Source organism: Gossypium arboreum, chromosome 13, assembly GCF_025698485.1.
Source record: "Gossypium arboreum isolate Shixiya-1 chromosome 13, ASM2569848v2, whole genome shotgun sequence".
NCBI classification, from domain to species: Eukaryota; Viridiplantae; Streptophyta; class Magnoliopsida; order Malvales; family Malvaceae; genus Gossypium; species Gossypium arboreum.
In genome coordinates this window covers 114728458-114745800 of record NC_069082.1, presented here as the reverse complement: position 1 = coordinate 114745800, position 17343 = coordinate 114728458, and the positions used below count along the sequence as shown (strand labels likewise).

Here is a 17343-nt window from a genome sequence, read left to right as displayed (position 1 = left end):
CAGTGAAGCAGATCGAAGCTAGGAACCTCATACCCCTAAAGAAGCGAACAAAGTGAAGCTACAAGTCATATCTCTGAAGTGCGGTGAGGTAGATCAAAGCTATAAGATGTGGTGAAATGGAATGAAGCTACCAAAAGAAGAGGAGCGCCAAAGAAGTTAATACTCAACAAGACCGGGCAAAATTGGTCTTTCTTAAAAGTCTTTGCTCTGTTCTCGTTACACGGCAACGAGTAAAGAGCGGCAGCTGTTACAAGCCAAATTTGCCCGACCCATTTTATAACCCCTAAACCCAATTACAAAATCAGACCCCAGCCCAAATAAACTAAACCTAAAAACCCATCAGCTCTAACCCAAACAAAGCTAACCCAAACCCTCACAGGCCCAAGTTCTTAACCCAACTAGCCTAATTTAAGGTTTCATAAAAACTAAAACCCTAACCCACCCCCAGCGCTGCCAACGTCCCATCGCCTATGCCAGTCACCTGCTCCACCGTTCGTATCAGCACCACCCATGCACCTGCAAAATCGGAGAAGAAAAGACAGTAAGAATAGTTGTAATATCAGGCTATAAAAGCCCTAAAAATGTAAACTAATGAGGACTTTTTTTTTTCTGGAAATAAAAAGAGGACTTGCAAACATAAAGAAACGGAACAGAAAAAATCCAAAGATCTAAAAACCCCAATACCAACACAGAATCGCAGCAAACAACACCAAAAGAGAGTTCAAAGGTTTCTGATAAAAGGTTTATTTATTTTCGTTTTTGTTTATCTATTTTTTTTATTTCCTTTTGAACCTATTTAATCTTTTATTTTCTTACCCAAATACATATATATATTAAAAACACAAAATATATATATATACCTTTGGCGATTCCGGCCACCGTGTACAGTGGCCAGCACGGCAGATGATGACCGGCCCGGCGACCAGAGACCCTGGACGAGAGAGAGAAAGGGAGAGCAAATATCTGATTTTTTTAAGGGGGGTTAAAATGGAGCTAAAAAGAAAATTTTTGGCCTTATATACTAGGTGTGAAACGGCGTCGTTTCACCTAGGTTATTTAAGGGCCAAAAAACAGCGTCGTTTCACTAATGCCCGTCCGGCCGGACCCGCTCCACTCAGGATCTGCGTGTTTTTTCATTGGAAGGGCTAATTGCGCTTTTAGCCCTTCCGCTTTTTTATGTTCTGCAATCAAGTTTCTATTTATTTTAATTTGGCCCCGAAATTCGTTATGCTTTGCAATTTGGTCCCCATGCTGCGCTGCGTTTTGAGGGGAAGGAATAATTTTTGTTTTGGTCCTTCCAGATTACGCGCGTGTTGCATTTTGATCCTTTTCCCTTTATTTCTTTTAAATTTGCCCCAAAACTCTGTTTTTAGTTCAATTTTAGTCCTTTCTTGTTTATTTTCGTTTCTTTATTAAATATTATTATTATTATTTCTAATATTATTAATATTATCACTATTATTATTATTATTATTATTATTATTATTATTATTATTATTAGTGTATATTTTTATTGTATATGTATATGTATAGATATTTATATATAGTATTATTTTTATTACTTTATTTTAATATTTTATTATATTTTCTTTTTTGGTATTTCAATATTATTACTATTATTATTATTATTATCATATATTAGTGTATATTTTTATTATATATGTATATGTATAGATATTTATATATAGTATTATTTTTATTACTTTATTTTAAATATTTATTATATTTGCTTTTTGATATTTCAATATTATTACTATTATTATTATTATCATCATATATTAGTGTATATTTTTATTGTATATGTATATGTATATATATTTATATATAGTATTATTTTTATTACTTTATTTTAATACTTTTATTATATTATATATGCTTTTTGTATTTCAATATTATTATTATTATTATTATTATTATTATTATATATTAGTGTATATTTTTATTGTATATGTATATGTACATATTTTTATATATAGTATTATTTTTATTTATTTTATTTTAATATTATTATTATATTTGCTTTTTATATTTCATTATTATTGTTAGTATTGTTATCATTATCATTATTATTTCTATTATTTTTCACCGCTAATATTATTATTATTATTATTATTATTATTATTATTATTATTATTATTATTATCATCATCATCATCATCATCATTTTGTAATTACTATTACTATTGTATTATGACTATTATTATATTTCATCTATAATTATTTTCTTATCGCTCATCTATTATATTTCTTATTTATTTATATTTTCATTATTATTTTATTTTAGATATTATATATGTGTTTATACTTAGGTATTAATATCATTACTTTATTATTGTTATATTTTTCAGTATTATCATTATCATTATTATTAACATATATATATATATATGCATGTGTATTTTCATGTACATATCAGTATTTTCTACTATTATTACAAATATATTACTTTTTTTATTATATTATTAGAACATTATTTTTTTATTTATCATTTTCTTTATTGTGAATATTATTTTTATTTTATTCTAACATTGCATTTTAATATTTTTCATTAATTGTATCATCGTTTGCATCATTTACAAATTCCTATTGCGAATGACATTATTTTTTATGTTTTTAATTAATTTCAATAAATAAGGCAACGTACTGATTTCAAAACTAAGTCACTGATTTCATCGCTATGTTGGGCATTGGCTCGTGTTAAAGACGAGACGTCCTTCTAAAAAACCAAAAATTTCAAATTCTCGTATTTCAATCGGATTGCTATTAAATATTAAATTGAACTTGTATTTTTGAGAAGTAAGACAACGTGTGTTTAACAAGATACCAATTTTGGGCGTCGCGAGGGTGCTAATACCTTTCTCGCGCGTAACCGACTCCCGAACCATATTTTTTTCTCTGAATTTTCGTGTAGACCCAAATTCAGCCTTCATTTTTGTTCAAAAATAAATTTTCTTTTTTTTAAAAAAGAGGATTTATCAGGTGTCCGATCACACCTAGAAAAATGATCGGTGGCGACTCATTTTCTCTTTAAAACCGAAATTCCTTTTTCAAACTTTCAAATAATCGCCTCAACTAGTAACCAAAATGAAATTTTTACGTCGTTACAATTGGGATAAGGCAAAAATAAGTAGAGTCTCTTTACGACTATTGGGAGCAATTTAAGAAGTTGTGTGCAAGTTGCCCACAACATGGTATAACAGAACAGTCTCTACTCCAATACTTTTATGAAGGCTTGAAACCCATAGAGATGAGTATGGTAGACGCTGCCAGTGGAGGAGCATTGGTCAACATGACTCCCCAACAAGCAAGGACTTGATATCCATGATAGATGCAAATACTCAACAATTCTGAGCTAACCTTGAGCCCACTAGAAGGGTTCACCAGCTAAGTAATTCAATTTTAAAACATAAAATTGATAGACTTATTAATATTGTGAATTCTCTTATTGCAGAAAAAACAAAACTAGCCCAACTATGCGGAATATGTGTTACACTTGAACATACAACTGATGCATGTCCTAGTTTGTATGATGATACTATGGCTCATTTGGATGCTGTGGAGAACTTCCCTCAGCCACCACAAAGGCGATATGACCCCTACGATAATACTTACAACCCAGAATGGAGAGACCATCCTAACTTGAGTTATGGGGCCAACCCACGGTATAACTAGCCATACCAAAATCAATTTCCATAACAGCTGCGAGATTCAGGTACTTCTCTAAAAACCATGATCAATTAATTAGCAGCTAATATGCTTGACTTTCAACAAAAAATGGAGGTTTCTATAAGAGAGTTGACCACATCAATTGAGAAAATGAAATCTCAAAGGAAGCTGCCATCACAAACAAAACTGAACCTGAGAAAAAGCACAAATGTAGTGACGTTGCGAAGTGGGAAAGAACTGTAACCAATTTCTGGAAAAAAATCTTGGCCAAGATTCCACCTAAGAAAAGCACGAGAAAGATGAACAAGTTCGATCGAAACCTCTATTGACTAAAATTCAACCTCCATTTCCAGGGCTATTGAACCAGCATCAGAAAGGTAAAGAGGACAAGGTCCTCAAAACATTTAGAAATGTCGAGATCAACATACCACTATTGGATGCCATCAAACAAATTCTGCAATATGCCAAGTTCCTTAAAGAGCTCTACACCAGCAAGTGAAAATTAATTGGTAATGAAAGGGTAAGCATTCATGAGAATATATTCGCAGTGTTACAGCGGAGGATGCCAACAAAATGCAAAGATAGGGGCATGTTCACAATACCGTGCAAAATAGGCCATTTAGGAATTGAAATAGCTATGTGTGATTTAAGGGCCTCCATAAATGTAATGCATTTTTTTTTTTTATGAATCACTTAACGCAGGTTTTTTTATGAAAATAGGTGTTATCATTCAGTTAGCAAACAAGACTATTGTGTATCCCAAAGGAGTCCTCGAGGACGTATTAATGAAAGTCAACGAGCTTATCTTCCTTGCAAATTTTTATGTGATAAAAATAGAAGAGGATAACACTCTTGAATCCTCGGACATCTTGTTGGGCCAACCTTTCTTTAGTTCTACTAGCACTAAGATAGACGTGTGTAGTGGAAGTTTAATATTAACGATGCTATTAGTAACCCAAGTAAAATCTTGAACGTAAACCATGTCGACATAATTGACTCATTAGTAGAAAAAAATTTTGAGTCGACTTATGAAGATAAATCTGAAATTATATTTGATGGTTATGAATCCGCTAATGAATTATTGTCTCCAACAAACACTAAATTTTTACCTTCTGTTGTGCAGGCTCCAAATTTGAAATTGAAACCACTTCCCGAGCATCTTAAATATGTATTTTTAGGGAAAGATAATACCCTACCGATCATAGTCTCAAATAGACTCTCCAAGCTTGAAGAGGAAAAATTTGATCCCATAAGGAGGCGATTGGTTGAACCATTGCTGACTTAAAAGGGATAAGCCTTTTGACATGCACACACAAGATCTACTTGGAGGAAAACACGAAACCAAAGCAAGAGGCGAAAATACGGATGAACCAAAATGTGATGGAGGTGGTAAAACAGGAAATAACCAAGCTACTGGATGCAGACGTAATCTACCCCATTTCTAACAGCAGATGGGTAAGTCTGGTGCAAGTCGTGCCCAAGAAAATAAGCATAACAGTAAAGAAAAATGCTAAGGGTGACTTAATACTAACCCGAGTGCAAATGGGTGGCATGTCTACATTGATTACAAGAAGTTGAATTCTGATTTTTACATGCTCCTTCGGCACATTTGCGTACAGAAAGATGCCATTTTGACTTTGCAATGCACCGACCACCTTCTAGAGATGCATGATGAGAAAATTTTCTGAATATGTTGAAAACATTATCAAAGTTTTTATGGATGATTTTACTATGTATAGGAACTGTTTTGATGAATGCCTTAAAAACCTCACGATAATTTTAAATAGGTGCATAGAATTTAATCTTATCTTGAATTATGAAAAGTGTCATTTTATGATAGACAAAGATTTGATTCTAGGTCATATAGTTTCAGCTAAGGGAATTGAGGTCGATATGGCCAAAACTGACGTTGTAAAATCTTTGCCATATCCCTCTACTATAAGGGAAATACATTTTTTCCTTGGCCATGCAGGGTTATACAGGTGTTTTATAATAAAATTTCAAAAGTAGTTGAACCACTGTGCAAATCATTGCAGAAAGATAAGAAATTTGAGTTCGGCCCAAAATGTAAAGAGGCCTTTGACACACTCAAACAGAAGTTGGTTTCTGCTCCTATAGTACAAGCACCAGATTGGAACTACCTCTTTGAAATTATGTGTAATGCAACCGAGCGCAGTGTAGGGGCAGTGTTGAGGCACAAGATAGACAAGGAGCCCCATGTCATTTGTTATGCCTCAAAAACCCTAGATATTGCACAAAAGACCTACACTACCACAGAAAAATAACTTTTAGCTATTATATTTGCTTTGGATAAATTTCGGTCTAATTTATTGGGATCTAAAGTGATTATTTTTTCTGACCATGCAAATTTAGGTACTTGATCACAAATAAGGAAATGAAACTAAGGCTCATTAGATGGATTTTACTGCTCCAAGAATTTGACATCGAGATTCGAGACAAAAAGGGATACGAAAACTTGGTGGCTAACCACTTAAGTAAGTTAAAAACACCCTATGATGACATTCCTATAAAGGATGAATTCGTTGATGAGAGCCTATTTTCGACCGAGGCACATTTCCCATGGTATGCGGATATGGTAAATCTCCTAGCCACAGGTTCATTGCCCACTGGGTTAGCACGTTCCGTGAAGGACAAGCTTAGACGGGAAGCTTGATATTACATTTGGGATGACCCACACTTGTGGAAACATTGTTCAGACTATATAATAAGACTATGTGTTCCAGAAACATAGGTAGTTTTTATCCTTATTTTTTGTCATACAGAAGCTTGTGGAGGTCACTTTGGCCCTAAACGGACTACTCATAAGGTATTGGAGTGTGGGCTATACTAGCCTACAATTTTTTGAGACGCATATAATTTTTTTAAGTCTTACAATAAATGCCAACATACAGGTAACATTGACTTGATGTGTGAGACATTGACTTCATGGATAGAACCAAGTGGATAGAACCAAAGCCTACTCGCAATGATAATGCTAAAACTGTCGTGGAGTTTTTGGAATAAACTATTTTTTCTAGGTTTGGCACACCTCGAGCTTTGATCAGTGATCATGGAACCCATTTTTGCAATAAAGTCAAGGAGGCACTCGTAAAAAAAACGGAGTTCACCACCGTATAGCTATAGCCTACCATCCTCAAATGAACGGCCAAGCAGAAGTCTTAAACAAGAAGGATTGGAATCTTCGGCTAAATGACTCATTTTTAGCTTGTTAAATAGCGTATAATGGACCAATTGGCATGACCCCATATCGATTTGTTTTTGGCAAAACTTGCCATCTTCTGGTAGAATTGGAACATAAGGTTTGCTAGGCTGTACGATAATGTAACATGGAATTAGAACCCACAATGAGGGCAAGGAAAGTAGATATCCAATAATTAGAGGAATTTCGTAATGATGCCTACGAGAATGCTCGCATTTATAAAGACAAGACAAAGTTGTTCCATCATAAGAAAATATCTCGAAAGCATTTCTCGATAGGAAAAAAGTGTTACTTTACAACTCCGTGTTAAAATTATTCCCAGGTAAGCTTTGGTCTCGATGGCAAGGACCTTTTATTATGACTGAATTATTCACACATGGTGCAGATGAAATAGAAAGTGAAGAATCGGGAAAGCGGTTCATAGTCAATGGCCAACGGTTGAAGCCATTTTATGAGAATTTTCAAGCCCACACAGTTGAAAAAATTCAGCTAGAACCTCCATAGAACCATTTGAGGCGTCAAACTAACGACGTCAAACAAGCACTAAATGGGAGGCAACCCAATTTTTATGTTTATTTTTATTCATTTATTTATTTATTTATTTTATTTAATTATTATTTATTATCACTTTATTTTGTTTTGATACAAATTGATTTCTCTTCTTCTATCTAAGCAAACCGAGAAAAACTCAAGAATTAGCATGCTTTCACAAACATCCCTTATCTTATGCTTATTCCAACCAAGAATAGCACATCCCTACTCCATGACTACTAAAAACATGCCTCCAAACAACTACCCTACAGCCAAACACTCTTTTTATACACTCTCAAACCCTAAAAATTATCCTATTTTTCACCCAAGGAAATCCCATTAGCCACCGCACCTTCTTCCTCACCTTCATGAAAAGCACTAAATTATTTATTTTTGATTCTATAAATATCTGACACAACTGTGTATCTGCCTCAGTGGTTAAGTGTTCTGGGTATGTGTGTGAAGTCTTAAGTTCAAGTTCTACCTTTGACAAATTTTGTTACTTTTGGAATTAAGCCCTATATCTGTTTAGTGGGCTCATATTTAATTGTCTGTAAATCTACATCAAAATAAGCCTCCTGGTTTGAGTGGTAAGGGAGCTGATGTGTTGGAGGTCATAGGTTCGAATCCCTGTGCGAGCGAGGTAGTTTATTTTTGCTCTGTTCACTGATAGAGTTTTGGTTGTATTAAAAGTTTGAGAGAGGGGGTTAGCGGGAGGAAAATATGAGATTTGGGGGTTATCAGAAATTGCTATCTCTTCTTTTCGCAAATTTTTTTCTCCCTCTTCCTAAGAAAAAAACTGACATTAGACCTTTGTTCCTTGCTATTTTTCTTTTCCTTTTCTCCCTTTCGGTTTCACTTTCTATTTTCAACTGTCACACCTTTGTTTTCGACATTCTTGTTTTCGTCCCACGTCTTGGTAGGTGGGGTTTTCCTATTCCGCAACTTGTAGGTTTTTTTCCAATTGTTGATTGGGGTTCTACCTTTGTTTTGGGCAGCAGCGAGTCGAAAAGATCATGATTCTACTCTTACCGGATCATAGTTAATCGTTCGGAGTGTTGGAGTAAGTGCTAAGTGCTTGATTTAAGTTATGGTTGATTTCGAGTTTTCGGTTCAATCAGGTGTAAAGAATAAAATTAAGTGTTGTTATATTGGTTTTTAGTTTCTAGAAGGCTCGAGATAGTTCTCACATCAAATCATTACCAAGTGTGTACCCGAAATATAGAAAACGAAGCTTTGAAAAAGTTAAAAAATGAAACTGTCGACGGCACACGGGCGTGTGGTCGTCCTTGTGGTAGGTCGTGTGCAAGTACACGATAGTGTGGTCAATGAAGGCATGGCTGTGCACAGCACATGACCGTGTGGTGGCTCGAGTGTGGCCATGTGGGACATACGGGTATGACCAATCTGGATGTGTGGGCCCATACGGGTATAACATACGGGCGTGTAGAATCTGGGTCAGGCCGTGTGGGCCATACAGACAAGGTCAATCTGGGTGTGTGGGCCACATGGGTGTGTGAGCCCACACGGACATGTTGCCCTATTATACTAAAATTTTTCGTAGGGTCGCACGGGTCATCCTAATCGACTGTGGGCCTACCATAGGGTCAATAATGGCTTACAAAACCCTAAAACTATGTGATCTGTTAAACTGAAACAGTGTTTTGAGTATGATTATGCCATGTGTGCTCGGTATGTATCTGAGCATGATCTATCTGTTAAATTTTGTATATATACTCTGTATTCGTTTTAGGGTGGGATTTGTTTATAAGGAGGAAGTATTCTGATCGACGTTAAACGCCTATATTCTGATAGCTTGACTGCATATTATATCTGATATGTGTCTTAATGACACGATGTAGTGTGTAGGGATAGGTAGGTGTTTTTAACTTCACATGGTGTAATGGGATGGATGAAGATGGTGTGTAGAGGATGGGGGTAGGATTATGCATATTTGTATCTGATTCTACTACTATATCTGAAAAGAACATGATGTCCATATCTGTATTTGCTCTGGTTCTGTATATGATGATTGTATGCTTGCATGCTTAATTCTGTTGGGTTACACATTGAGTTTACGTAAACTCACAACTGCTTGTTCATTTGACAGGCAATCCACAGTTTTAGGTGGATTGGTGTAGCGAGACTCAGTGATGACCACATATTCGTAAAACTACTTAAAGTCATTTACTTATGGTTTATCTATGACTTGGTAATTATTTTGAGAGTTGTAATTTTTTTGGGGACTCTCTGGACTGTTTGATTTTTAACTGGTCATTTCTGATTTAATTGCTTCGGTAAAACGTTTTATTAGAAACAACGGCTTTATGCAAACAGTGATTTTCCTAAACACACAATTGCATTTTCAAACATAAATGATTAAAGCTTCTGCTGTAATAAGTAATTGCCAAATAACTGTTAAAATAATGTTTTCTGTATTAAACATGAAGAAGTGTAGGTTTTATAAATGATTAGTTAATCAAATCAACATGTTTTCAAAATCTTTCCATGTGAAATCATCAAATTCGGCCAAAACGTTTAGGCCAAGTTTGGGGTGTTACATTTAGTGGTGTCAGAGCTAGGTTACAAAACTCGGTTATAAATTTTGGGTTCCAAAATTTTGTTTTAAAAGTATTGGATTTTAAATAATTTGAATAAATTGGGAAAGTGTATAGTACACCAAGTCTCTGGCGTCGATCCTGTAAGTATCTTTGTACTTAGATTAAACTGTTCTGAAAACCGTAATTAGTACTTTTTGAAACTGTACTGAGATAGTTAGAAGACTGAAACCTCTGAAAACACTTCTGAACTTCTAATAAATTGTACATAAAATATCTAAGAATAAATACTGAAATTGATGCATAAAATTTTTAATATAGATAAAACTCGAATTAGACAATGAGTGCTCATGGAATTCACAGACGTAGTACTCAAAGCCGTGGAAGAGGCCGTAGGGGGCTCGAGTTGAGTCTTCCTCTCTAGGCAGTATGCCAAATTTGGTTATGAGTGAGACGCTAGTATCGCCTGCTATTGGACTTCATTCTGGAGCTGGGGGCCGAGGGTCGGTAACTGAACAACTCCGGTCCAATGGTGCTGAGTTATTTAGAGGTGTCACTAGAGTCACCATTTATGGTGCTGAGTTATTTAGAGGTGTCACTAGAGTCGCCCTTTGTGTGGCCGAGTATTGGTTGGAGGCTACAGAGGAGATTATGAATGATCTAGACTGCATTCTTGAGCAAAAACTGAAGGGTGCGGTCTCTCTGCTTCACGATAAGGCTTATCAATGGTGGCTGACTATTGAAGAGGGTACTCAGCCTGATTGTTTGACCTGGGACCTCTTTAAGACCACTTTCCAGAGCAAATATGTAGGGGCAAGTAGTGTTGATGTTCGTAGATGTGAGTTCATGAATCTCATGCAAGGGGATAGATCTGTGGCCGAGTATGAGGTTGAGTTTATGAGGTTCAGCCGCTACGCTCGAGGCTTGGTGGCATCAGAGTATGAGAGGTGTCTCCGTTTTGTAGATGGTCTGAGGGACAGTTTGAGAGTACTGATTGCTCCACAGAAGGAGCATAAGTTCACAGTATTGGTAGAGAAGGAAAAGATTACTAAGGAAATGAAAAAGAGAGGGGTAAGAATGAAAGGGATTCGAAGCCCTCAAATCCTGTGTAGAGGCCTAAGAAAAAATCCAGATCTGATGGGCAAGTTAGAGTGGGGGCCCCTGTTACTCCTATTGGGTTACAGTCATGCAATGATTGTGGTAGGCGCCATCCGAGTGAGTGTTGGAGGAGGATTGGGGCTTGTCTAAGGTGTGGGTTTCTTGATATTAAGGAGTGCCCACAGCAGGCAGATCAAATGCAAGTGTCAACACCGGGTTTTTTACAGCTTCAGAGGGCAGTTCAATAACCACCTAGGGGCCGTGAAGTAGCTAGGAGTGGTAACAGTTTGGGTCGTGGATAGAGAGCACTGGACAGAAGTACTAATAAGATAGAGGTGAGGCTGCCTATACTTGTCTATGCTGCTCGACCCCGAGAGGACAGAGATACTCCAGATGTTATCACTAGTACGTTCTTAATTTTTGAGGTACCATATATTGCTTTGATAGATATAGGTTCTACTCACTCTTATATAGCTAGCACTGTATCTGAAAACTTGGGGGTTTTTATGGAGAGCACTTCTAGTGAGGTTACTATACTGAGTCTATTGGGGCAGTCTGCCCAGGTTAGTAAACTCTATAGGGATGTTTCATTAGAGGTGCAAGGTACTGTTTTTCTGGAAAATCTAATAGAGCTTCGTTTTGAAGAGTTTGACTTAATTCTGGGTATGGATTGGTTGGTCAAGCACCGGATTAGTTTGGACGGCACTACTAAGATCGTCGTTCTGAAGACTGAGGATGATAAGGATGTGGTCATGATCAGCAAACATCGAACACCAAAATTATCTGTCCAATGTGATCACTGCTCTTGTGGCTGAGAAACTGGTTCGGAAAGGGTATAAGGCATACTTAGCTCACGGTAGTGGTTCTGGTTTTAAAGACTCTTATGTTAGGAATATCAGAACTGTAAGGGATTTTTTGGATGTTTTCCCTAAGGAGTTACTGGTTTGCCTCCTAATAGAGAGGTGGACTTTGAGATTGAGCTTCTTCTGAGTACAGCTCCAGTGTCCATCGCCCCCTACCGAATGGCATCGAAGGAGCTTACGGAGCTTAAGGCTCAACTGCAAGAACTTCTGGACCGTGGTTTCATCCGTCCTAGTGTGTCTGTCCTAGTGTGTCTCCATGGATAGCACCAGTTTTATTTGTTAAAAAGAAGGATGAGACCATGAGGATGTGCATTGATTATCGGCAGTTGAATAAGTTGACCTTGAAGAATAAATATCCGCTTTTGAGGATTGATGACCTGTTTGATCAATTCTGAGGGGCTTCTGTGTTTTCCAAGATTGATCTTCGATCTGGGTATCATCAGTTGAGGGTTAAAGAGGCTAATGTTCATAAGACTGCATTTAGGACTCGTTATGGGCATTACGAGTTCCTAGTTATGCCTTTTGGATTAACGAATGCTCCGGCCGTATTTATAGATCTGATGAACTAAGTGTTTCAGCCGTATCTAGATCAATTTGTCTTCATTGACGACATTCTGGTTTACTCTAAAACTGAGGATGAGCATGATGAGCATCTTAGAGTTGTGCTCCAGATTCTCTGAGAAAAGCAATTTTACGCTAAGTTGAGCAAGTGCGAGTTTTGGTTGCGGGAGGTAACCTTCTTAGGGTATGTAATTTCTGTTGAGGGTATCCGAGTAGATCCTCGAAAGATTGAGCTGTGTTAGATTGGAAACAGCCTAAGAAAGTGTCTGGAATCTGCAATTTTCTAGGACTGGCGGGTTATTATCGATGTTTTGTGGAGGGTTTCTCTCTGATTGCAGCTCATCTTACTAAGCTTCTGCGTAAGGGTGTCCCTTTCATTTAGACTAATGCACAGCAAGTGAGCTTAAGAAACTCAAGACTGTTCTGACTCAGGCTCTTGTTCTAATATAGCCTGAATCTGGAAAGGAGTTTCTATTATGCAATGATTGTAACACCCCGTTTTTAGTCAAATCAGAACAGTGATTTTGGGACCACAAATTCTAAGTCGAAATATTTATTTTATATTATTTTAAGTATTTACAACATGATAGCATGTATGTGTGAAAGTTTCGTGAATAAATTTTTTTGTTTGGTTGGTCAATTTGATAAAAATGACTAAATCGCGTAAAGGGTAAAACTTGAGTTCTAATAGCTAAAGGTGTCTAATAGCTATAGAACCTTAAATTAAAGGTCTTTATGTTGTAATTATACCATTAATAGCATTAGTGGACATATATGGACATATAATAAGGTGTTTTAAATGGTTTTATATAAGGTTAATTTTGTAATTTGGTTATTAAACATATAATAAATAAAACAAAAACCAAAAATTTTAATGCTTCATCTTCCTTAGCTGAATATTAAAGAGAAGAAAAGCTAAGGTTTAGGGTTTCATTTGGTTAAGACATTGATGCTCAATTAAGGTATGATTTTTGTCTCTTTTTTAAAGATTTCTATATTTTTTAGATCGTTGCAACTAGGTCTAGCTAGCCCAAAGACTATTTTGCAAGACTGTTAAAGGTTTTGAATGATGGCATTGATGAATATGTATGAATTTTGAAGTTTCTTAATAGATTTTGAATGCTTGTTGATAGATATACAAGTTTTGTTAAGTGATTTTTAGTGAAAATACAAATCAGACATTAAATTGTGAAATGTGGAAACTTTGAGGTTAAAATGTGAAATAAATGAAAAATATGGTCTGCTAGGGGCATTATGGTAATTCAGCTATCATGGGTATTGAAGAAATTTCATGAATTTGTGATTTTGTGTAATAAGGACTAAATTGTAAAAATGTGAAAGTTTAAGGGCAAATGTGTAAAATAGCCCTAATGTATATTTTGGATTGAATTAAATAAATAGATGATTAAATAAGTTAATTTTGAATATATTTAGGTCAAGAAAAGCGAAATTCAGATCTAGATCAGGGGAAAGCTAAAGTTATCGACTAATCGACTTATTTCGTTGTTTCCACATTCGAGGTAAGTTCGTATGTGATAAATTCATTTTAAATATATATTAAAAACTTTGATATTGCATAAATTGCAAATACGAGACTGTGGATACGAACAATAGTGATTCGACAACAATTCGACATTCAAAATCTCAATTGAACTTTCGGAATAGTTTAGGATACTAGTGACATGTCATTAGGAGATACATTGAATTGGATTTGGGCCATGATATAGCACTTCAAATGCAAATTATATAGATTTGGCTTCGGGCCATGCATATCGACTAATTTGGATTCAGGCCATGATATTAGTACTTTGGAGATAAGTTAACTTGATTTGGCTTTGGGCCATGGTATAGGTACTTATCGTGTGAGAACCTTGAGTATCTGACTTCTATTCTGAATGGTTCAATGGATAAAAGAAAGACGAGAATGTGTATGAGATTGGTACGAGATGGTACAAGTATGTGAATAAATCATACTAGCTTTATAGCAGAGAAGTTGTGAAGAAAGTATATAGTTTTGTGATTTTAAAATTGAAAGGTTTGTTAGTTGATTTGAATTCTAATATCTATAATCACTTGTTGAAATATGTGTATATGATTGTATCAAGTTTATTTCATATGAGCTTACTATGCTTTATAGCTTACATCATTTATTTTCTATGTCTTATAGTGAATTCAAGGCTAGCTCAGATTCAGGAACCATCGGAGATCGCTTCACACTATCTACCTATCACTTGGTACCTATGAACTTTGGTATATTAAGTATATGGCATGTATAAGAACTTGGTCTTTTTGGTATATGTGTTGTTATGAATTTGGCCATTTGTGTTGGCTTATAAAAGTTGGGATTATAATGTTATAAATGGCTATGTAAGTTGATCTATTTGGCTTGGATGATGATGTATGTTTATAATTGTGCTAATGCCATTTCGTGATGTGGTTTATGTTGCTTGTGAAAGGGTTGATTATAGATTATTAGTTGGATTAGCTAATGGTTGAATTGGAAATTTGGTATGTTTGTGGTTTTAGATAAGTGAATCTTGAAAGTATAGATCAAATAATGCATATTTGTTAATGGTCATTTTGATGATTTGAGAAGAGAAAGATTGGAATGAACTTAGATAACATATTTTGGTATTTATGTTTTGTAATGTTTGGTGTTGGAATTGGTATAAATCATACTTTATTTGAAACTAAATAATATGCTTACTGATGCTAAATTTTATGCCATATGAATTGAGTAGGTGTGACTAAATTTGGGTAGCAAATTGGCTTGGTAAATAGCCTATTTTTGTCCACACGGGTAGAGACGCGGGTGAGTGTCTCATCCGTGTGCGACACACGGACATGTTATACAGCCGTGTCCCTTGGTGTTGAATTTGAAATCAAGTTAGTATACTCTACACAGCCTCACACACAGGCGTGTGACTTGGCCGTGTGGCATAAGTCAGTATACCCTATAGGTTTGGCATGGCCTAGTACACGGCTTAACACACAGCGTGTATAGCCATTTTTAGGGCATACGGGCTAGCCACACGGGCGTGTGTGTTGGCCGTGTGACCCAAGTCAGAGAGTTATATAGGGTCAGACACAAGCTGGGACACGGCCATATACTCCCATTTCGAATGTCCACACGGCCTATGACACGGGCGTATCTAGTGGCCGTGTGAGACATACAGCCAGGCCACACGGGCATGTGTCCCCTTTCTTGAGAAAAATTTTCTAAGTTTTGTAAAAACTTCTCGAGTTATCGGTTTAGTCCCAAACCACTCCCAAAGCATATTTTTGGCCTCGTAAACTCGTATTAGGGACAAATTGATTGAGATTGATTAATGATTGTATAAATTGATTAAATGTATGTGAAAAGTATGTATAAATGTGTTATAAGTCCGGTAATGCTCCGCATCCCTATACCGACATTGAATACGGGTGAGGGGTGTTACAGTGATGTGTCGCATGTTGGTTTAGGTTGCGTTCTGATGCAGGACGGTAAGATTGTGGCTTATGCATCCCGTCAGCTTAAGATACACAAAAGGAACTATCCGGCGTACAATCTTGAGTTGGCTATAATAGTCTTTGCATTGAAAATCTGGAGGCACTATCTATATGGTGAGAGGTGTATTATTTACACTAATCACAAGAGCCTCAAGTACCTCCTCACTCAGAAGGATTTGAATCTTAGACAACGTCGATAGATTGAGCTACTTAAAGATTATGACTGCACCATAGAGTATCATCCTGAAAAGGCCAATGTGGTGGCTGATGCTCTCAGTCGTAGAATGATGTCTGATCTAAGGGTGATGTTTGCTCTCCTTAGTTTGTTTGATGATGGGAGTCTGTTGGCCGAGTTGTAAGTTAAGCCAACTTGGATTGATCAGAGTCAGGATAAATAGTTAGGGGATGAGTCTTTAAGCTTGCGGTTTCGACATATTGAGAGTGTTACTACTGCTGATTTTGGGTTAAACAATGATGGTGTGTTATGCTTTCGAGGACGGATCTGTGTGCCAAACGATTCTAATCTGAGACATTCTATTCTGAGGGAGGCGCATAGTAGCTCTTATGTTATGTATCCCAGTGGTAATAAGATGTATCGTGATCTCTGTGAGTTGTACTAGTGGTCAGGTTTGAAGCGTGATGTTTCTAATTTTGTGGCTCGATGTTTGACGTGCCAGCAGGTTAAGGTTAAACACCAGCTGTCTTCGGGTTTATTGTAACCAGTTAAGATTCCCTCATGGAAATAGGAACTTGTAACGATGGACTTCGTTAGTGGGTTGCCCTGGACACCCACTAAAAAGGATTCTGTTTGGGTCATCATAGATCGATTGACCAAGTCTGCTCACTTTATTTTGGTTCGAACTGACTACTCTATGCAGAAGTTGGCAAAGCTCTACATCTCTAAAATTGTAAGACTACATGGGGTTCCTTTTTTTATTATATCTGATAGGGATCCTGGCTTCACTTTTCAGTTTTGAAAGAAATTGCATGAGGCTCTAGGTTCGAGATTAGATTTTAGTACTAAGTTCCATCCTTAGACCAATAGTCAGCCTGAGAGAGTGATTTAGATACTAGAAGATATGCTTCGGAGCTGTGTGATTGATGTCCGAGGCAGTTGGGAATATTATTTACTACTAGCTGAGTTCGCCTACAATAACAATTTCTAGTCTAGTATCCAGATGGAACCTTACGAGGCTTTGCATGGTCGTAAGTGTCACACTCTGTTCTGTTGGACTGAGTTAGGTGAACGACGAGTATTGGGTTCTTAGTTGGTTTCTGAGATCGAGGATAAGGTTAGATTGATTTGGGATCGTCTGAAGGCGGCTTCTGATAGACAGAAGCCTAATGTGGATCT

General features: G+C 36.4%; 1 protein-coding gene across 1 annotated transcript; it reads left to right on the top strand.

The window, feature by feature from the left end:
- The first annotated feature begins 10404 nt into the window (after positions 1-10404).
- On the top strand, positions 10405-12200 carry LOC108462542 (uncharacterized). The gene is made up of 5 exons (XM_017762477.1): positions 10405-11046; positions 11160-11276; positions 11376-11736; positions 11834-11929; positions 12007-12200. Exons 1-5 carry the CDS (start codon positions 10405-10407, stop codon positions 12198-12200), a joined length of 1410 nt encoding a protein of 469 aa, XP_017617966.1.
- The last annotated feature ends 5143 nt before the right edge of the window (positions 12201-17343 follow it).